General features: G+C 37.0%; 2 protein-coding genes across 9 annotated transcripts in view; one reads left to right on the top strand and one right to left on the bottom strand.

The window, feature by feature from the left end:
* The window catches only part of adcy8 (adenylate cyclase 8 (brain)), a 76,721-nt gene extending 65,095 nt beyond the window's left edge, over positions 1 to 11,626 (bottom strand). For 3 of the 5 annotated variants that reach the window (XM_089131114.1, XM_089131111.1, XM_089131113.1), the window contains exons 1-4: positions 11,487 to 11,626; positions 2,599 to 2,718; positions 2,388 to 2,490; positions 1,226 to 1,446 (exon numbers count right to left, since the gene is read on the bottom strand). The gene's annotated coding sequence lies outside the window, so the exon portion shown is untranslated. Of the gene's footprint in view, positions 1 to 1,225; positions 1,447 to 2,387; positions 2,491 to 2,577; positions 2,719 to 11,486 lie in introns of all 5 variants that reach the window. The other 2 variants (XM_089131112.1, XM_039694687.2) reach the window with 2 other exon arrangements.
* efr3a (EFR3 homolog A (S. cerevisiae)) overlaps positions 11,546 to 23,366 on the top strand; it is a 45,796-nt gene continuing 33,975 nt past the window's right edge. For 2 of the 4 annotated variants that reach the window (XM_089131116.1, XM_089131117.1), the window contains exons 1-2: positions 16,480 to 16,566; positions 23,114 to 23,190. In XM_089131116.1, coding sequence (XP_088987242.1) covers positions 16,542 to 16,566; positions 23,114 to 23,190 — 102 coding nt within the window. In that variant the 5' untranslated portion in view covers positions 16,480 to 16,541. Of the gene's footprint in view, positions 11,685 to 11,863; positions 11,978 to 16,479; positions 16,567 to 23,113; positions 23,191 to 23,366 lie in introns of those variants that run through there. The other 2 variants (XM_039694688.2, XM_089131115.1) reach the window with 2 other exon arrangements.

Genomic DNA, 23,366 nt, shown 5'->3' with positions numbered 1-23,366 from the left:
ATCAGAAATGTTTCTTGAGCAAATCAGTGTATTAGAATGATTTCTGAAGGATCATGTGAAACTGAAGACTAATGGAAGTAGGCGAATGTCAGTGACTTGAATTTGATGCGAGCGGCAACTGAAAACCAGTGCTGAACAGTGGTGGAATGTAACGAAGTACAAATACTTTGTTACTTTACTTAAGTACATTTTTCACGTATCTTTACTTTACTTAAGTAGAATAAATAGCGCATACTTTTTACTTTTACTTCGTTACATTTTGCAGCAATTATTATACTTTCTACTCCACTACATTTCTACAACTTCTGTTACATTTTCATTACATTTTCTGATCAGTTTTTCCCCTGCCAAAACGTTATCTGACCGTCCGTTCGTTGCACGTTTGTCTCACCAGTGACGTTTGGTTGCCATAGATACATCAACTAAATGCGTCTCCCACGCAGTGTGTTTATCGTGCAATTTATACGCAAAAATGTGTTTTTACGTGCATAGGAAACACACTATGCACATTATGGCAAGCCAAGAGGTTCAGAATTACACCATAAATGAATCGCATTTACTGCCAAACATAGTTATTAATATATAGTAAGGATAAGCATGGTTTATATTGCCTAATTGAAAGCTTGTTTCAGAAATGGTGACAACAATTTTTTTTTCCATCATTATTGAACATCATTATAGGAGTATTAGGTTGAATGAGTTAGAATTAAATGTTTTATTAATCATTAGAAAATAGTCACTAAGAGAATCAATTGTTATGCAAGTACTTTTACTTTTAATACCTAAAGTACATTTAAAATCAGGTACTTTTTACTTTTTACTTAACTATGGTTGTCATTGTGTTACTTCTTTTACTAAAGTAAATATTTATCTGGTTATTTGTACTTTTACTTAAGTACTGAGATTCAGTACTTCCTCCACCACTGGTGCTGAATCACAGATCCTAGTGATGTCATGTAGAGGGAGAAGAGAAGTGGTCCAAGCACTGAGCCCTGAGGCACCCCAGTACACTCTAAAAAATGCTGGGTTGTTTTAACCCAACTTTGGGTCAAATATGGACTAACCCAGCCGTTGGGTTAAATTTTTACATTACATTTTTAACCCAACATTTCGGGTTTGTCCATATTTGACCCAAAATTGGGTTAAAACAACCCAGCATTTTTTAGAGTGTAGTTAGATGTTGGGTCTTAGATGCCACACCTCTCCACGACACCCAAGGACCTACCTGAGATGTAAGACTTGAACTATTGGAGTGCGGTTCCCGAGATGCCCTTCATCTTTAGGATTGACAGGAGGATCTGGTGGCAGCAGACAGATCCAGCAGCATGAGAACAAAGGATTTGGAAGCTGCTCGTGCCACTCTCAGAGCTTCAGTTACTGAGAGCAGAGCAGACTCAGTTGAACAGTCAGTTTGAAACCAGACTGATTGTTGTCCAATAGGTTTTTCTGTGTAAGAAAGGAGGAGATCTGGTTAAAAACAACTCGTTCAAGTGTTTTTGAGATGAATGGAAGAAGAGATACCGGTCTGTAACTTTCTAGAAGTGCTGGATTTAGATTTAGATTTCTTAAGCAGTGGGGTTACCCGAGCCTGCTTAAAAACTGTGGGAAAGGAACCAGTGTGAAGAGAGGAGTTTATGATGTGCGTGAGGAAGAAATGGCTTGAAGTAGGTTAGTGGGGATAGGATCAAGCGGACAGGTAGTAGGGCGACTGGAAAGTAGGACTTTAAAGACTTCCGCCTCTGAAAGTAGAGAGAAGGAGGGTAGAATGTGTGCGTTTGCTAATAAAATGTGTGTGTCAGTTTGTGGATTGGTAAGTTGGCCTATATGAAGAATGTGGCAACATCGTCAGCTGTTAGGGTTGATGAAGGAGGAGCAGGGTTAAGAAGAGAGAAGGTTTTGAAAAGCATGCGAGAGTCAGAAGAATTGATGATTTTGTTGTGATAGTAAGTCATTTTAGCAATAGAAATATTAGCAGAGAAAGAAGAGAGGAGGGATTGATAAAGACCCATGTCTGTAGGATCTTTCGATTTGCGCCACTTCCTCTCTGCACCCCTGAGTTTAGAACGATGTTTGTGGAGAATATCATATTTTAATTAATTTAATTTTAAATGATTTATTTTTTGTCAGTAATTTCATTGAGGAGAATAAGACAGCAAGTTATACAATCTTCACAGTAAATCAACATTTGAACATGACTGATTTGTTCTTTGATTTCTAACAAGGTTGAAGGTCACCTAATAAATAAGAAACTAAAAGAAGAGAGAGGAAGAAACAACATAGTTGTTAATAACTTAAATTCCCATAATCCCACCCACATTTCTGCTTCCATGCTGTCTTGCATGTGTTTGTTTGTGTGTTGTGTGTGTATGTGTGTTGGATTGAGCCACCTGTCAGCTCATTCTGCTGTTGATGTTTTATGTTCCAGAACTGTGGGAGTGATCCATCAAATTCAGCCCTAGAGTCCAGCACTGTTCACACATTATGCCGTTACTATGAGAGACGTGAAGAAGTAAGACGGAAGCAAGAAAAACACAGACAGATCTATAATTACATACACATACAGAACTGTATATCTACCTGTTTCTGTATCTCTCTCACCTGCTTCATAATGAATAGTTTCTCTTTCTCTTTTTAAAGCACCATTTCCACGAACATCTTTCTTTCATTTAGGCTTTTTCACTTTTAGTTTGAATTCCCCTTTCAGAGGCAGCCAACTTTCTGTGTGTGAAAGAGAAAAAAAGAGACAGTGTTTTACAGGATGAAAGAGAGTACAGTTAACACAACTATAAATAATGAAAACCCTCCATATCAAATCTGTTCGGTTCATAACCCTGTAGAAGATACTAAACAGAATTACTCAAATGATGGAAGTGAAAATGAAAAAAACACTAGCGTTCAAATGTTTGTGATCGGCAAGATTTTTTAAATTGAAATAAGTCTCTCATCCTCAGCAAGGCTGCAGTTATTTGATCAAAATACAGTAACACTTTATTCCTGTGATGTAAATCTGAATTTCAGTGTCACTGATCCTTCAGAAATCATTCAAGATTATCAATGTTGAAAGGAGTTGTGCTGCTTAATATTTTTGTGGAAACGGACTGTACTTTTTTTCAGGATTTTTTGATGAATGTCAGCTTTTATCATTTTAATGGGTTAGTTCACCCAAAAAACAAATCTGTCATCAGTTACTCTAACTCAACTCATCTTACTCATTCAGGGCTCTAACTCATTTTTAATTGTCAGTCTAATGTAATTTAAGTTTTTTTAAGATTTCTTAAACATCTAAGTTGATTGTACTTAAAAATTTAAGGAAGAAACTTTTCTTTTACAGTAATTCGATTAAAATATTAAAGTTACTGTATAACTTTCATAAAATCGAAACCGACCCTATAAAGTATTTTCTTTAACATCCATAAACACGCAGTATTTTTGTCCCTTATTAACCCTCTGGGGTCTAATGTGTTTTTGGGCTCCTTGAGACGTTTTGAAATGCCCTGACATTTGTGCTTTTTTCAGGTGCTCATAAACATATAAATGGCACAGGTGAAATTACACTCTATTTAGCACAAACAGGGCTACCATAAAATATGAGCAGCATGTATGTACATGTTTGTATTTTTGAGAGAATATTGTTTATGCGTGGTTATTGAAAAAACTAAAAATGAAAGTTTCTGAAATAAGGCCACAAAACACTATATGCGTCCATTAGTCAAAGACTTTTGACTAATGGATGTTGTTGCCTAGAGTTTTGTTCTTCAAAATGATCTGAAAAACATCCTAATCATTCACATAAAACTGTGAATTGGGTTTTATTGTGAAAGACATTTTTTTTGTTTGCCAAGGCAATATGCGAATGCCGTATCATGTCCAGCCCCATCAAGAATAATTCGTTGATTCTAACCTGACCCGCATAATAATGAGCCTTTCATTCAGGTGTCACACAAGAAAAAAATAAAAATAATAAATATACAGGAAATCGAAATGGAAGACGATTTCGATATATCTAAATATGTTTAGTGAAAGGCAAAACTTCCGAAATCTCTGTGTAAACATTGTGTGACGTACACGCGAGAGATCACTTCCGGTGTAACGTCTGGAGACGGTTCAGTTCGGTTCAGTTGGACATCTGATTCAGATCAGTTCGACGGCTGTTAACAAGAGGTAAAAACTATATAAATACTGTTCGTTTTCTCACACAAACCGCTCATTTCGTGTCAGTGTGTACTTACATTCATGAGTCATTAAATCATGTTTAATTTTGAGTTCTCTGTGCATGCTCTTTGAGGTGAACCGAGGGAGGACATATTGGGATATGAGGAAATGCGCTCTCAGAGTCTGGAGGGTAATCGTGGCCTTCAGGGTTCAGTTTCAGTCAGCCCATTCTCACTCCCAAGGCGTCACCTAACTGACGCCTTGGGAAGCATTTGGACATGCTTCAATATCTGACGCTTTAGGCGCCCTTTAGCGTCAGTTAGATGACGCCCGAGGATCGCGTGTACCCTACCCCCACCCCACACCTAACCGCGTCCTCTAACTGACGCTTTCCTTTAGCGTCAGTGTGATGACGCCGTAGGATCGCGTCATGTAAGTGACGCTAAAGGGCGCCTAAAACGTCAAATATTGAAGCATGGTCAAAGGTGACGCCTTGGGGTGAGAATGCGTTGTTTCAGTTAGAGGGTCACCTTTTGGAAACCTGTTTGAAACATTATTTTTGCAATTTGATTTGGTGAAATTACACACTGGAGTTAAAAAAAAAGGATGAAAGAACAGTGGGGCAAATGTGTCACATTAATATTCATGTATGCATTACCTCACTACTACTATTACTCTGAGACTTTATGCAGACGTAATAAGTCTAATGTGACATAACTGACCTATTGCAAAAGAGAAATCTTCTTTTTCTGAATGGCACAATTTTGATAAATTGTTAAAAAGTAAAATGACCAACCTTCATCTGTTCTCTCTGCAGTCTATTACTGAAATGTTCTTGTTCGCTCTGAGTGTCCAAGTACTTTTAGCTTATTTTATTCAAAAGGTTGATGGCTGCACAAAACCTATACATTTGTTCCCTTCTTAATGTTCAAAAGTTGTTCCCTTCTTAATGTTCAAAATCTTTTCCATTTGCACCACATAATGATTGACAGTTCCACAAGTACATTGAATATGCTTTTGGAAAACTGCAACTCATTCTCATAGCTTTGAAACATTTTTGCATAATGTGAACCCAGACTGTTAAATCCCCCACTTTTCACACAGGCAGACGTTAATTCCTTTTTGTCTCAAGTTAATTGCATATGCTTTTTAATCGTTCAAAATAGATCAGCTATTTTTACTGAAGCTTACAACTCGGGATTCAGTTGTATAATGAATTTTAATTAATTGTTTGAAAGAAACACTACTCCATGTATTTAATATAAAGAAGGATTGTTTTAATACTGCATACCTTGTTTACAAAGGAGTTTTAGTTGTGTTGTTTGTTAATATTGCACACAACACCTCGCCACTTCCCAAGACAATATCTAACACAGTGTTGTTTAAATCTTAAGTGTCTGAGAGTATTAAGTATTAAGTACAAGTTAAGAATTAATTATTTATATTAAATTGATATTCAGTGAGTAAAAATGTAGGGATAATTAATTTTTATCCAGATTAAACCTTGAAAATGTTTTGACATTTTAATTAAATATTCCGAAGGCAAGCATTCTGTGTGCAGCACACGCAAAATATTCTGCACAAAAAGACCAGGAACATGTAAGAACATGTTGATTTTAAAAGCATGACAACTTTCAAAATGATCATGACAAATGGCAGAATTAAAGGGGTGATGAACTGAGAAATCAAATGTTCCTTGAGCTTTTGACATCTAAGAGGTCATCATATTATAAGAATATCCTGTAAGTTTCAGAATTGAAAAACGTCCTTGTTAGTCCAATAAAAGCTTTTATTGACACCAGCCTCAGCAAACGACTTGTCTTTCAAAGTGGGGAACTATGACGACAAAGAGGATAAAACACCACCCCAGAAGAAGAAGAAGACCAACGCCTACTTCAACACGGCCGGTCTAGCCCCGCCCACTGATTTGCGCAATACACACATTGCTAAATAACATAGATGCCTACCTCTTGATGACAAACAGGATCGAGCTACTGAGCAATAAAAAATATTGTGCAGTGCCTGGTTGTGGAAGAAGACAGTGGCTGCATAAGCTTCCTCTGGATTCCAATAGGACGGCATGGATAAACTTTATTTTTAATGACGTTCCACTCCAGCTGATGAGGTAAATCATCATCCGTCTGTTCGCTTCATTTCACTGAGGATTGTTTTGTAAACAAGATTGTATTTGTAGACCGATTAAGAGTAAAGAACGGTGCTGTGTCGTCTATTGGATCTGACAGGAATTGTGCAACACACGGACTCTGGGTCGAACATGTATGGGCGAATCATTCCGGTTGCCATTTTACAACATTGGATGTTTTCAAAACATTTTCCCCCAAGTGAATCGACGGGTGAGTTGAAACTCATAATATGCAAAACTGTTATCCACTCACAGCAGTGGCCGTTTACTTCCAAGTCTTCAGTGCGAGACGCCCATAAAAACCAAGCGTTTTTCAGGAAGGCTCAAAACTTGGATACAAAATACCCTATGTTTTTGAATGCAATAACCAAGCAAACGTCATAATATGACCTCAGACAACAATATAATAAGATTTAAAAAGCCAGTTCATGACCCCTTTAACATTTACTGTTGTACTAAGAGCACATACTTTACACCGATGAGCCAAAACATTACGACCAATCACAGATAAAGCAAATATCATTAATCATCTCCTAACGAGGCCACATAAAAGGTCTGGGTAGGTTAGATTAAGCAAACAATCAGTTATCGTAATTAATGTGCTGTATGCAGGAGATTGGCAGGAATAAAGATCTGAGCGACTTTGAAAAGGGCCAAATTAAAATGGCAAGGCCATTGGGTCAACGTATCTGTGTGTTGCTCCAGGTCAGCAGTGCGGAGAATTTACCAACAGTGGACCGAGGAAACTACAAATCAGAGACAGGGTGTCAATGCACATCAATGCTCAAGGTCAAAGAAGGCTATTCCGTTTTGTCCAAGCTAACAGAAGGTCTGCTGTGGCACGAGTGACACAAAATTGTAATGAGGTGTGTGGGAGGAATGTGTCATCATACTCTGCCGCTTATGGCGTTGCAGATGGAGACCAATCATTGTGCCTCTAGTTGAGCATCTGTCGGATATGCTGGACCAACAAGTTTGTTCCACGGCGGCTCCAGCTATACGACTTGGTGACAGATCCCACAAGACACTTTCAGGGGTCCATGCCTCAGTGGGTCAACAACATATTAGGCAGGAAGTCATAATGTTTTAGGACATCAGTGTACACTGTATATTAGTCAATAATTAATTACAAAGATGTCAAAAAAAAAAAAAAAAAGCAACCATAGGCATCAATTGACCAATGACAATTCAGAATGGCGAGTGGAGCTCTCAGAAATCCAATATTCCTGCTTGATTTCAAACTGATCATGCATCTTTACACATTCCAGTCCATTAAACTAACACTCATCTATACAATTCACCTTTCTATCGCTGCTCGACTCAGAAAAGACTCAGCTCTGAAGCATTTGACTGCCTCATCTCTACCTCGAAAGTGCTCGTCCTCCCCCATAGAGCTGCTCTAGTCACATTACAAGACCTATTGACTCATTCTTAATGACTAATAGTGTTGACAGGCTCTGTCTTTCCTACATCATGATCGTGTTATTATTCCAGGCACTGGGGGTCTATATTTAGCACTTGACTTTTTGTTTGCTACCTGTCCTAGTAGTTGCCACTGTATATATCCATTTTCTATAAAGCCTTCTGCACGCAGCTGACTATAAATAATACATAAATACACAATCGATACAAAATGTTCCAGCCAGCAACTTTTTAATGTCTTTCTTGATCTTCATTCTTTAAATCTGCTCTGACAGAGTGATCTGATCTCTCACAAACATAATGATATTTGTGGGCGTTTAGGCATTTTATAAAAATAAAAATCCCAGTCATTCAGCTTTATTTTTATATAAAATCAATTGAATCATCGCGTAGGAGTTTTCTCCATTTTTTTTTTTTTTTTTTTTTGGAGAGACTATACTGAAGTCACTCTCAATTGCAAATACCATTTGTGTGTTTATTATGCAATCCATCCATAAATCAATTCTGTCTGAAAGACCACTGAATAGACATTGGGACCAAATGTTAAGAGTTTATGAAAAATGTCAAACCCCCTCTGGAGAGAAAAAAAAAATCAAACTGTCTGTTCCTCTCACACACAAACAGTTGTTCTATGGGTCAACATTGATCTGAAGCTCAGTGTGAAGCTTGAAGGTGGAAAACTGGAAATCCTTAAAGGTGGACGTGTTGTGTAAGTATGTAAATAATAGGTGAACTGTATACGTTAGATTGACTCGCTTTATAGGTTGAGCATGTTTTCAAAGCATTTGTATGTATATATATATATATATATATATATATATATATATATATATATATATATATATATATATAATCAATGTTGATGGGAAAAAACTGCATTTAATAAAGGCTATTTCATGTCAAATAAAATATACATTGTCCAAAAATGAAAATCCTGTTTTCATTTACATATCCTGAAGTCATTGTAAACCTTAATTGTTCTACAGACAGCAAAAGGATGCTTCATCTCTCTATACGATAAACGTGACTGGTCACGAAAATAAAAAGAAACAAAACCCCAAAAAGTAGTCTGTGCAAGTATTACTCGTGTAAAACATTTTCAAAATTTCTGACCAATGTTTTTATTATACACTGAAAATTTTTGAATATTTCTTAATATCTACTTTTATTTTTAAATAAGATGGTTTAGGGTGTCCAAGTTTACTTATGTTTAGGTGAGCTTTACAAAATATTTCCATATTTATTTCCAAATTGGAAGTCCTCATATAAAAGTTTGAAAAGAACATAATTAGGTTTTAGCTTCACACAAATTGAAGTGTATTAAATAACTATCTTCAGATTGATTAAGAGAATAATGAATAATGAGTATGAATAATTAGTGTGTGTGGGTTTGTGGTAGCTGACAAATAATACATCCATTAACTTAATTACTTAACATCAATATTTTAGGTTACCATGCATATGCAAATGAAAGTGTTTAAGAAGCAATCACTGCAATGCATGTGTGTGCATTCAATATTCAAATAACTATACGGCACTTTACTGAATGACTGGCAATACCAGCTGTACAAAGCTACTCCATTACTCAATCAATCAGACTGCCCAAACTTTCAAGCTTCATTAAACCACCAATATAAATGAGGCAGAAAATGTGTGTGAGACCAGAGAGAGAGAAAAACCACACAGATTTGATGGAGATTATTGGTGAAATATGATTATTTGGCCAGCATTTCAGTAATCATTATGCAAATGTTTGCATCTGGATCTCAGCTATGCATCAAACCAGTTTGTGCAACTTAAGCACATTGTGTTAAAACTTTTGAGCCAATACAAGCATTTAGTTATGAGACGTGCACATGAGTGAGTGATTGATATGTGTTTTCAGTGTTTAGCAGATGTGAGCTTAATCACGCATAATTCCTTTAAAGCAAAGGTCTTTATTTTAATACTGTGTATTCTCTCTCTCACTCTCTTTCTCTCTCTCACTCACACACACACACACACACACACACGTCATCTTTGGCATGTTTGACTGGATGGTTTCAGCTTATCCCAAAATAATCCAGTTATTCACGGCAGGTCTGACAGAGGCAGACATTACTGAGCTTTGTATTATTATTTATTATGACCACTGTAAATGATTGGATTCTGTCGTAATGAAACGGTAGGCTTTTGGAACAACAAATATTTCAACAAACCCCTTAAATCCATCAGTAATACTCTTAAATAATTACAAATGGTTTTCCAATCTGAAGCTGTTGTTTTTTTTTTTTTAACTGGGTACATGTGCTCTGAAGTTTAACTGGTCAGGCCACAGGTTTTTATATTAAAGAAATCATTCACCCAATAATTAAAACTGTCATTATTTACTTACATCTCATGTTATTTCAAACCTATATTATGCATTTGTTCTTCTGTGGAACACAAAATGTGAAATTATGAAGACTTGACCATGTGGGAATGTTGTACTCTTTTCAATTCAGTTACAATGGATCAACCCAAAGCTTTCAAGGTAAATTTTAAAGTTATTTAGTGATACTCTTTCCCTTTAGTGGACCATTAACTGCTGGCTGCAACCGAAAGTAAGTTGAACTTGAGAACCTGATCAGTCAGTTTTATGAACCTCATTGAAAAGCATTGAAAAGATCTGACTCAAAAGAACGATTGCTTAACAAATCTTCTTTCATGAACTCACATAAACAGACCAAGGGAGCTCAAGTACATGTAAAGATTTTTTGTTAATAATGATTTAAAAAAAATTGAAAAAAGGGAAAAATTAATTTAAAAATTAATAATTATTCTCCTCGGGTGGAAATCACACAACGTACAGTATGTCATCATGGCTTAGAGATCTAATGATGTTTCTAAAAACTAAAAAAAAAAAAAAAAAAAAATTCTCAGGGGATCAACAGAATATTTTACAAAAAAATTGGTACCCTTTAATAAACTATTTTGAGAAAGTAATTTTTTTTATATATTCATTATTTATTTTGGGGGTTTAATAGTTTTTGGGGTTGTTGTGTTGGGATGGGGTGGAAATTTTGAAAAACCAAAACCTTTTAATAGTGTTATGTCACTGAATACTTTCAATGTATCTTGTTCTGAAAAAATAATAATAATAAAAAAATAAGAATTAAGTAAACAGATCATTTTTAAAATAATTTACATGAATAAATAAATAACTTGATTCAAAATCAAATAAAGAAATATATGATACATTCAACTGTACAGTACTACTATAGTGAGAAGGAAAAAAACATAATACTGTAACATAAAAAATTTATTTAACATTTCCAAATAATATTTAACAGATAGCCTAGGCTATATAAAACTAACTAATAGCCTTCAAAAGTTCTGTGCTAAAGTGCAATAGAACAACAAACAAATTCATTATTCATTAATGAGTAAATGAGCATATTAGCAATTTCATTTTTGGTTGAGCGATTCCTTTAAGAAATTGAAAGTGATATTCTGCTCACATACCTTGCAAGACCCTGAGAGGAAATAGATATTTTAACACACACACACACACACACACACACACACACACACACACACACACACACACACACACACACACACACACACACACTAGGGCAATTCATTAACCCAAATAAAAGGCAACTGGGATTGTCCTGTTTATTAATTTTAGAAGCTGGATGAGGGAAGAGGGAGCAGATACGATTCACACAACTCGAACTGTCCAGCGACTTGTTTTTGTAATGAAAATGAAATTAAATCAAATGAACACGTTTTCTTTTTTACCCACCTGTTCCACTTTGTGAATCCCTGCAGCGTGTTTTTTCTTTTTCTTTTCTTTTTTTTCAACCTCGACGCGTGCGCTGCGCGCGCTCTCCTCTCCTCTCCACTCCACTCTCGACTGTCACTTCCGTGTTGGCGTGTCCCGACGTCACGCGGAATGTGAAGCAGGAAACGCGGATGTGTTGCGCTTAATCTGCATCTACAGGTATTCACACACAACTCCCTTTCTTTACTTCTTTAATTCTTAACAACACAGACACAGTTCCGCCATGTTTGATAATGTGTGCTCGTAGCCGTCAGTTTAAGGTAGATATCGTTGAGGGGTTCTGATCGGATTCGTTTAATCCGTATCTGTGCTTGTGTGTTTGCATGTGTGTGATCCAGCCGTGCTCCTAACCATATGTCGAAGCCAACCCCCCTTCCTAGCTGATCTGATCCGAACCAGACGCAGTGCCTCGGACGCGGGTTGGACGGAACCGACTGGAGGAATGCCTGCCGGTAAGAAGCGACCGCTCGCCGGTCACAGCCTCGACCCTCTGTCATTCACTTAAGACGGTTTATGCTGCAAATGTTTGGCTGCAGTGTGTGTGAGAGAATAAGTCAGTGTCATTACTGGGGTTCTGCTGGTCTCAGCTCTTCCCTGCTACTTCAGTATTAAGAAACACACAAAAGAAAACGCACATAAAAAATGCTATGGTATTGTCATAGTTGTGGTTCTCTTATCAAGGTAACGTTACATGAATATGTTAATCATTTAGTACCGTGGTTTTCCCAGAGTTCCCACTTCCCACGGTCATTGGCATTGCTGTTTATTTTACCCATGATCCTGTGCAGGACAGTGACTCACATCAGTCTCTGTTGAGGTGTTGGCATTGATGCCTTATACCTTGACAGCAGGTGGCACTGGCATGTGATTTATTGTCAGCACAAAATTCCTACTCGGCAGAGTCCAAGACGGACATCTTACATAATGTTTTTGGACGTCTATATTCTGAAAAGCTAATGCGAGTCTCCCGCTGTCAAGAGACATTGTTGTGCTTCATTCTTCAGTGTTCAAACTCTATTATAGTTTTTATAAAAGTTGTCAGGCAACAGAAGTTGTAATATTAATTTCTTACCTTATTGTGACTTATTTTGAGTGAAACTACTTCTCGATTGAGAAAAGAATGTTGGGTGGGACTTGATTTTGTCCATTGGGAATTGGTTGGATGGTTATGGTTTGCTATTCCTGTGATGTCAAGTGAGCGACAAGCCGTCCCACCCTCACGGCAGTAAACATGACATCAGAAAAGAGAAGAGATTTAAGAGCGACAGGAAGTTATTTTTAGTTAAGTTATGATTATAAAGGACTCGTGCTTTTAAAATGTAATGATGTGCATGAATAAATAATTCATTATAAACACCATTGAAACAGTGTACAGTTATGATGTGCAATGTGCATGGATAAATAATTTATATTAAACACTAGTAAAACATAGTGTTTAACATAAACACTACAATATTCCATTAAATAAATAAGAATGTTCAAGTCCTTGAACAGGAAGTTGCAACCGACTGAACTTCAGTGTTATGGTTATGGATTGCTTTGGTATTGTTTAGTTTATGGTTTTATATTATGGGTAGTTTAGTTTGGCATGTTTTTTTATCATTGTTTAATTTGCCATACTGTATGGTTTTTTTTCGGTGTTTGTGAGACTTTGATGTTTGCTGTTCCAACTGTTTTTGTGTTTTGTTTGGTCAAATGTTGTTGCCATTTACAAGATTTTTTGTTGTTTACAATATTTGTTTTTGTACAGTATATGTACAACAATATATGTACAGTTTGAATGGCTAATATTTGGCTAATATAAGTTAAATTCTATAATAATTTGGCAAGTTGCTACAACACCAACTTCTTTCTGTATCAGTGTGGTTTAATGTCACAGCCACTCCTATATGTAAAATTAAATAAATAACAAAGTATCCATTCCCACTGTTAGCTGTGTAAATATATCTGACGTTAACCATAACCAGTGTTTGTAAGGTAAATCTAACGGATGTTTATTTGAGTCAATACTGCCATTGCTACAGTAAGTTGCCATACTGTCATGTTTTAATGTTTTGGTTTTACTTAATTAACTGCTTTTTTGTTTGGTGTTTGTGATGTTTAGTTTAGCATAGTCTATAGTTTTGTGTGCCTTTTTGATTGCCATTGGTCGACATTTTAGTGTTAATTAGTTCGCAAGACTATTTTTGGCTTCGATTTGCATGTTTGCATGGGGGTTGTTTGATTGGGGTTGTTGCTTTTATCATTTTGTTCACATTAGTTAGCTAGATTGGTTGACTAACAATGAACAATATTTCTATAGCATTTTAAGTCTTTAATGATACATTTTTAAAATGAAAGTATTTATTTGTTAATTAGTTAATACACTAATTGTTAATACAAATGTTAAAAAATAAGGCCTTAGTACAGTGTCACCAACATTTGTGATTTTGTTTTGTTGTTAGCTTGCAAGATTCCTTTGGTATTGTTTAGTTGGAAATGGTGTTATTGCTTAATTTTGGCTGTTTTTAGACATCATCTAATTAGCCATGTTATTTCCTGGTGTTTATGACATTGTAGTCTGCAACATTCAATTTAGTGTAAAATATAGTTTTGCGTACCATTTAGTTTGCCATTTGTGATATAGTTTAGTGTTGCATTGTTTCATCGGATTGCGTAATGTGTAGTTTGACGCAGTAGACCAGACACCCCTAAGGGTTATTGCTGCTGACGCTACAGAGAAGTACAACACACACACACACACACACACACAGTCTGAGAGTAGGATGACCTCTCCACTGAAGTACAAACAACTCCCACACCCCTCAGAGGGAGTATGATAACCTCTCTTCTCTGACACACAGTCTATTTCTGGGCAGTCAGGACCCTGTAAGACGAGCCCTTTATCCTTGACATGGAAAATGGAGAGAAAAGAGAATCTGTAAATGTTCTATTAGGCTGCATTCACACAGGCTAGGGGTGGATGATATGACCAAACATTGAAATTTCATACTTCTTGTGACCTTATTTTAATATTAATTAAAAAAAAAAAGGAATACTTCTCACAACACAAAACTAAAGCTAAACAGTCAGTGATAAAATAAGAATAAAAAAAAAAACAATTACAAGCAATAGGACAACAAACTACAATAAAACAAAGAAATAGACTCACCTGAAAAACTTCAAGCACTAGAAATAAGAAATACTAACTTACATAAATTGTATAAAGTAATCAAATGTATAAAAAATGCATAAATAATTAAATGTACATTATTTCATATTAAAGTGAGACAAAATTGATTCAGTCAAGTGCTGAGAGATTTTCTCTTTTTTGTTATTTGATTCACATTGATGACACAGATGACACCTGGTTAATTAGGCTGCTTTAAAGGGCACCTATTATGCCCCTTTTTACAAGATGTAATATTGGTCTCTGGTGTCCCCAGAATGTATTTGTGATGTTTCAGCTCAAAATATCCCATAGTTAATTTATTACAACATATTTGAAAAAGTCATTTTTGGGGCCTGTTTTAAAATGAGCTGTTTTGGGCTATACGACCTTAAATGCAAATGAGCTGCATATCCCCGCCCTGCATTTAGATGAGGTCGTAACTATCATACCTATGGCAGTCGGTCTAAGCAGAAGGGCTGAGGGAGGGTGAGAGACCCACTGTTTTGAATGTCATTCAGCCGTATATGTTTGATTCGGAATATATAAATAGTCTCTGATCAGATCCCGATGACGAAGAGACTTCGGAAGAATAAACACAAATGAGAATGGACCATGATAGTGGTGCCACTAACATCAGTCTGTTCTGTTGTGACAATAAAAGAAACCAGTTTTATTTTTTAGTTTTTAAATTATTATTTTAGTTAAAACTCATAAATAACTACAAATAACTAATTTTAGGGAAATCTGTTAATGTGTTGTTGAGCGTTTCTGAAATTATTATTTTGTTTTTTAAATATCGGCTGATATACCGGAATATCGGATTTTAAAACCAACAAATATTTGTATCGGTATCGGCCTTCAAAATCCTTTATTGGTCAGGCTCTAATTATTAGTATTATTATTATTATTTCAACTTGAGTTTGCAGACCCTTAACAGTTTCTGTTGACAGCAAATTGTTAGCAAAACTGGACTTTGGACTCATTGTTTGCTAGTTTGCAGTTTGCACACCCTGCTGAACATGAGAACTGCTGTTTCAGTGGGATTTTATGCCTTTTTGTTCTTTTAGATATCTAAGCAGCAATATGAGATGTTAAATGTTTCTCATATTGCAGTTAAAATTGTGATTGTGTCAATTTTTTTTTGTAATATTGATCAAATCAGACTTGCTCTGGTGTTTTTGCCATTTAAATTGACAGTTTAAGTCTGTGTGCATGGGACAATGACCAGTCTCTCTTTTTCTCAAGGGTCTGTCTCTCTCTCTCTCTCTCTCTCTCTCTCTCTCTCTCTCTCTCTCTCTCTCTCTCTCTCTCTCTCTCTCAAGGATCTTTCTCCCTCTCTCATGGCTTTGAGATGATAATGTGCCCATTCGCAAAGCAAAGTTTGATCTTCCATTGGCCGTTTTGAGTGTGTGAGAGAGTTTGATCTGTGTGTGTTTGTGTGTGTTTGATCTGTCATGTGTTTTGTATTGGTGTTTCTCGCTCGCCTTTCAGCAGCGTCTCATTCATATGCGCAGTGGACGACGTGCTAGTGTAGATTCTGTGTGAGGGAAAACATCAAGGGAAAGCGGCGGCGTGTGTGTTTTGTGTTGGTCAAGAGTGTGCGCGTGCATGGTGGCCTTATTCGGACAGATGCTTGTGTCGACACTGCAGTGAAATATTCAGTGTGCCAAAACATCAGCATCATCAGAATTAAATACAGCTTACCCTCAGTCCTCATGCAGATGCTCGTGTGTGTGCGTGTGTATGTGTGTGTGTTATAGAAGATGGTTAGACTTCCTGCTCTGTACAGAACCTAGAGAGAGAAAGATAGTAATACAGAAAGAGAGCGATTGTCTCCCAGTTCCCGTGAGCAGACAGACACAGACATGGACTCAGAGAACGCTGATGCTGGTAGGTCCGATCGGCGTGTTTGTGTGCTTGTTTTTTTGTCTGTGTGCCCTTGATTGCTTCATTTCTGATCATTTGAAAGCATGTATGATATAAATATTGAAATACAGCTTAACAGTTTGTTGAGAATGTCTTAAATGACGGGAAAACCTTGATTAGAATCAACAATCGACAAGGCCATTTTGAAGTCATTGGCTGATAACAGCCTTCTTGGCCTATTAACAGAGGTTGTAGTTCCCCTATGTAATTTTGTACTGATGTTATTTGGCAACTAGAGTTTTACCTTTTGCAAAAAATGTGTCATTGAAGGAGCGCTAATTAAATCTAGGGTAGGCAATGCTTTTTGTTGTATTGGTTAAAACTCTTTTCACATCCTGATATCAATCAATAATAGAAAGTCTAAATATTAAAACATGTATCTTCTGTGAAAGTCTCAAAGGACCAAAGTGTATTCGTCCAATCATTGCATTCGGTTCAAATGTAGTGATACACTGTATCTGCCTGTCAACATGTGTATTTCCATACCGACCCGCACCCTGCTCGCGCGGACATCACGCGTCATCAGCGTGTTCTGTTGTCTATCCAGAGTTGTAGACAGACAGTCACCCAGCGCCACAAACAAACAGCAGCCGCCTTTTACAGTTCCTTCTGAGCCAAAACAACAAGCGTATGTTGTTTTCAAGCCATGTCATAACCGGATGTCATAACCTCAGACTCGGATTTATGTGTTTCTATGTCAACACCATCAGTGCCGAAATTAATCCGCAGCAGTCAGGTGTTCATTATTGTATTGTTATATGCTTTGAGACATCTCTCATGACAATTTGCAGAATCTTTTGTGTGTGTTTGTGTTTTGGAGGAGGCGTGGCTTTGGAGACGCTCTGAAGAGAGGGTGGGATCTTATGCTTTCAAAGCTAACTTTCTATTGCTAGCCTAGCCTCCATAGACAGTATAAGAAGTGGACAGAGCCATCTGGAACTCCATTGAGACAAGTGAAGCCCGTTTTTGCCGACTTTTTTTAGCACTTCCGTTCCTGACGCGCAGACTCAAACAGAGCTTGACGACGTAGATGTGACGTGAGCAACACGTCTGTCTTCTAGTGGCTGTGGCATGAGAAATCTGAATCATTCCCTTCCGAAACTCGCAGAGCCGGAGAGTGTGAGCAGGAGCTGTCCATGAGCTAGGAGCAGGAGAAACTTTTGCTAGGTATTCTGATTAATTCATTTTGCCTCCACGTTTCCCTGATTGCTCCTGTTCATACGGTAATCTCTCTACTGTGTGACAAAGAGTCGCGTGGGTATGACGCAACCGTTGGCCTACTTTTACAATAAAACTGCTTCTACGGGGCCATAACATAAGCTACAAGGTAATGGAGCATTTTATACATTGTCATGTTTCTTTAATAATAAATAAAGGACAAATGGGGTCTTCAAACACCTCAGATGTAGAGTTATTCGCTGTCAAAGTGACGCAAAAATTAATGGGATTCAATGGGAATGCTAACGCAAGTGAAGTTCTGCTACAAGATGGCTTCAACTTCCGGTCGATGGATTACCCCCTTGCTAGCCTCTCTAAAATTGCCTACCCTACCTATAAACGTCACTGTTTCAGTCAAAACAGATTTTTTTGTTCAGTGTTTATGGTATTATTAACAATAACAAAAATCAGATGTTTTATCCCATCTATTTTCAATTACAGGGAAAGTTCTTCCAAAAATGAAAATTCTGTCCATATTTTTCTACTCGTCCTACTACTACTACTCAAGACTTTCTTTCTTCTGTGAAACATAAAAAGCAAGGGTGTATATATTTGGTTTGAAAATTTGGGGGTTAAAGTGTGAGGCATTTAAATTAGCATATAGTCCTGAGATTTATTTATTTATTTAATTTTGTCTAACTGCCATGGGAAGTCAAATTTGACTTGTGTATATTCACATCTCTTATTGAAAATGCTTATGTCCTACTCTTAACAGATATTGTTTTCATTTCATCAGGTTTTTATGATAGTAAAAATAATGATTTATCTAATCTTTTTGGATATCAGAAAGCCAGTTTTTTCCCTAATATCCTTCATCATTAGAACAGAACACATTTTACACATAGCTTAGTGGTCTATATGAAAGTCCAGACTTTAAAGCATGTACAATGTAAATGTAAATGGTTGAATTTCTCTCAAATGTGAAACCGGTCGGATCATAGCAAGAGAGTAGAGGTTTTCCGTTTCTCTCGCTCTTTACTCTCTTCCTTTTTTCTCTCCGTATTGACTAGCTCTTGCATATTTTGTTATCTACCCTCCACTCCATCGACCGATGCTGGGGTAAATTTAGTACAGTGTGTGTATCGGCGAGTTTCGGAGAGCGTATACCTGTACTTTGTCGGATGGCAAAGGATTATGAGTTTTTTACTTTATCTTCAGCTTGAAATTAGATCAGAAAGCCGGTAAAGCAAACACACACGCACATCTGTGGTCATTAAAATCTCAAGTGGAACAAAGTTAGAACATTCACTGTGTTTCAAACGGACAGGATGACATTTGTAATCGTACTCGACAGACAAGGTTTTACATTGGCTGTGTCTGAAACCAAACACATCTGCCTAATCTGTGATGTTTTTTTAATGAAGGTTCCCTGTTCGAAAATTGACTTCCAAAGATAGAAGTGAGCTTTACTCAAGCAAATATTTAGAACTGCATATTTCTGCTTATTTTAGGTCATGTGCACACAAAGGTCTTAAAGTTCTGCCTTCATCATTACACATCATGATCTCTCTTTTAGGATAGATGGTAATTCTGTTATGGCAGCTTTCTCTCGGGCTCTGCTCTCGCTCTTCAAACTCTTAAGCTATTTCAGGTCCTCATAAGGTTAAGAGGATTTTCTCTGCAGGCGCTGAATCAATCTCTTCATTTCCCCAGACGATCTTGTGTTGGCAGTAATGGGGATTCAACAGGCACAGGTTGGAAGCAGGATTTGCACCCAGCTCTGGGATGGCCCGCTCAGGGTGAGCGCCCCCTGGTGGCAGTGGCTGCTATGAAATGGACCTTTCTTTGTGCTAATGTAGATGGAGAAAACAAAAACTCAATTATTTTGTTTTCAGAATGAACTTGGCATTAGTATTATTTATTTAAATTATTTATTACTTTGTATTTGATAGTTTTAGCCCGGGCTTGCTAACTTTTTTTTGGTTTGCCTTATTAGGCCCTTATGTTCTGCTGATCATGTTCATGTGCCATTTATGCCTTTCCTACTTAAATATAGGGTTAACTATGATGTATTGAATATGGCTCATAATCTAGAAATAGTGATTGTCTTTTGATATTTCATTTAGAAAGGGGTTGTAGAGTATTATAAAAAAAATAATTTTGTTTATTAATTTATAGCTGTCATAGAGGGTCATATATATTTCATATATTTATAGCTGTCATATATATCATAATCCCCTGTTATAATTGCTAATTAAAAGCTAATACGAGGTTTAATGCAATTTAATTATTTGTTATACTATTATCTTAACGTTAAATAGTGGTGTATTGTGATCATCATTGAAAATATCAACTCGGCCAGTAGAAAAATCCTTAAGCGAATCATATTGTGCACATTTTAGTGTGTTATTCTTAACAAAAATGTTTTATATTTTTTATAAATATAATATGTTTAATTGCTAGAGGGCCAAAAGTTATAGGGTGCATCACAATTAGCTCCCTAGCTTCCTGAAGGTCACGAATCAGTATCATGTATATGAATTCAGGCATTGTAAGGACCCTAGCTTACCACACATTTGGACACTGATTACTCAATTTCCTGCGACATAACTAATCTTTGTTGTACAACAACACTACTGGTTTTTATGAACAACAGCAGAACTGATATCTTTTTTTAATGTTATTTAAAATGATAAATACTCTGCTTGTTAAATATAGGCTACAACATGTAACATTTGAGTGTTAAATGTTAGTTAGATTGTTTATTTCCTGTCTAGCGTTGTATGTTTATGCGGAAGTATAATTAAATAATTTTTTGTAATTTTTTTTGTATTTTTTTTTAAATTTATAATAAAAAAAAAGTGTCTTTGTTTCAGCACTATTTTCAATTTTGACATTTTTCAGTCAAACCGTTGTTGTCTATCAGTCATACACTGGAGGTTAAGGGGGTCCACCAAAGAGCATGCACAGAAAAGTCAAAATTAAACATGATTTAATGACTCGTAAATGTAAGTACACATTGATGGCCTAAGACACGAAACGAGCGCTTTGTGTGAGAAAACGAACAGTATTTATATCGTTTTTACCTTGTGTAATCCAAGTGATCTGAATCAGTTGTTCAATGTTCAACTGAACCAAACTGAATCAGTTCAATGTTACGCCGGAAGTGATCGCTTGCGTGTGACGTCACTCAATATTTACACAGAGATTTCGGAAGTTTTACCTTTTATTAAACATATTTAGATATACCGAAATCGTCTTCCATTGCGGTTTCCCGTATATCTAAATATGTTTAGTGAAAGGTAAAACTTCTGAAATCTCTGTATAAACAAAGAGTGACGTAGGCCCGTAAGCGATCATTTCCGGCGCATGCCTAGACCGAAGCGCCCGTGCCGTTAGATCAAATGATCTAACTGATATTATAATGTCATGGCTATGATTACAAGAGGTAAAAACGATATAAATACTGTTCGTTTTCTCACACAAACCGCTCGTTTCGTGTCTTAGGCCATCAATGTGTACTTAAATTTACGAGTCATTAAATCATGTTTAATTTTGACTTCTCTGTGCATGCTCTTTGGTGGACCTCCTTAGCCTCCATTACATGACTGACAGACAATAACGGTTTGACTGAAAAATGCCAAAATTGAAAATACTGTGGAAACAAAGACACCTACATCTTGGATGACCTTGAGGTAAGCTAAAACATATCAAAAATTAATTTCAAACAGCAACTATCCCTTTAAGGAAACATAGTCAGCACCGATGCTCACCGATGGTTTTCACAGTGCACTGTGGGACTTTTAGGGAGCGAACGTTTCAGTGCACTGGTAAGATTTTGCGAATGAGACAGCCCTTAAAATGGCCGACTCCCTGACTATGGAACATATTCACTGCTGATCATTCTTTTTTGTTTAGTTTTTTAGATTATTCATTAAGCTTCCTGTTTGTTAAAGTGCACAGTAAATGGCCTTATTTCTGTCTGTCACCTCACAGACAAACCACAGTAGGCGTAACCTCCTGTGAGCTGTAATTGGTTAGCTCTGCTGTCAGTCCCCGAGGAGGGCGAGTCCTCGTGCAGGTATTCCCTTCAGGTGTGTGTGTGAGTCTCAGACCAGGGTTGTGGCAGTAGGCAGAAAAGGTCACTGTTTTGACCAGGTTTGAGGTTTTGGGGGGCCAAAGGAGTCATCAAAGAACCGAGGTCATGATGAGGAGGTACAGACAGGTGCCGCTCTCGGAAGCTGACGGAACCTTCCGATTTAGACACACCTGGGAGAGGAGATCTATCCTCAGCAGACTTGGTATCTATGTGTGTGTTTGTTTGTGTGAGATCCCGATGATTAATACAAGGGTGTTGCTTTGGTAATAAGAATGTTGATGCATTTGTCACTTTGCAGTAGAGCTCGCAAGCCCACTCTCTTTCGCTTTCCCTTCCCCCCCTCGCAGCATCTCTCGCTTTTTCCGTCTTTCAGAAGTTGGATCAGGTGTTTGAGCTGATAATGGCGGCTCCTTTTCCACATCTCACTTTACAATCCCTGCACACACACACCTGCGCACACTTGCTCCGTTGGCATATACACATGCATGCACATGCAATCCAGATTTATTATCCATGTTGAACAGGATGAATGAGCAATTTCAGCTCTAGCTGGTGAAGGACTGTCAGAGCAGCTTGTGTGTGTTGAATATGAGAAGTGTGTGTGTGTGTGTGTGTACTAGCTGCTCTGCTGCTCTCAGATTTCTTCTTTGACTTTTTTTAATAATTCATTATCCCTTCAAACTGTGTGGCATCACACACACACACACTGCAGTTTGCATTGTTCCTTTCACCAGTGCACATACACATTTCATCCTGACAGCTCATTATAATATCATGTGTATGTAGATTCTTATTGGCCCAAGCGGGTAAAGTTTGGATGTATGGTGTAGGACTGCTTATGTTGCATATCTGTCCTCCTAGCTCATTAGGAACTGCCAGACACAGCGCAGCGGAATGGAACTGAAAGCTAGTGTCGCAAGGCACGATTGTAATGCTGAACTTATTTAACTTAACAAACCATCTTAAAATGTTGTGCTATGGCAGGAGACACATGAAAAACTTGCTAATGCAATCATGCAACTCAACATAGACGTCAGTCAAGTGCATATTAAAATAGAAAAACATTTAGAATACAGTGCAGATGGATGCAAGAACGCCACATTGGATATATCTCATTCAATGCACTAGAATCAAACTCACTAGAATCATTTGTGTTTCTACAGTTTGAACAGAAAACATACAGTTGATTTAAAAAGTCAAGATTGTGTTTCTATTGTATGCATAACACTTACCTTTTTTCTTTTGTTTTTACAGGTGTGTGTGGATGTTGTGGTCCTTTGCGACCACGCTACAAGCGACTAGTGGACAATATTTTTCCTGAGGACCCCAAGGTAACACATCACTGGAATAGATGGAAATTCAATTCTGGGATATTGGAATAAATTGAATATAGGCTACCAGGTTGCCAGCTTGTCTGCTAGGCCTCCATTTTAAGTGCATTACTGTACACATAGGCTATTTTTAGTTTGTCAGACATCCTGATTCTGAAACGTCTTGAATTTATTAC

Source organism: Pimephales promelas, chromosome 5, assembly GCF_988280905.1.
Source record: "Pimephales promelas chromosome 5, fPimPro1.hap1.1, whole genome shotgun sequence".
Taxonomy (NCBI): domain Eukaryota; kingdom Metazoa; phylum Chordata; class Actinopteri; order Cypriniformes; family Leuciscidae; genus Pimephales; species Pimephales promelas.
This window is presented reverse-complemented; position numbering and strand designations above follow the sequence as displayed.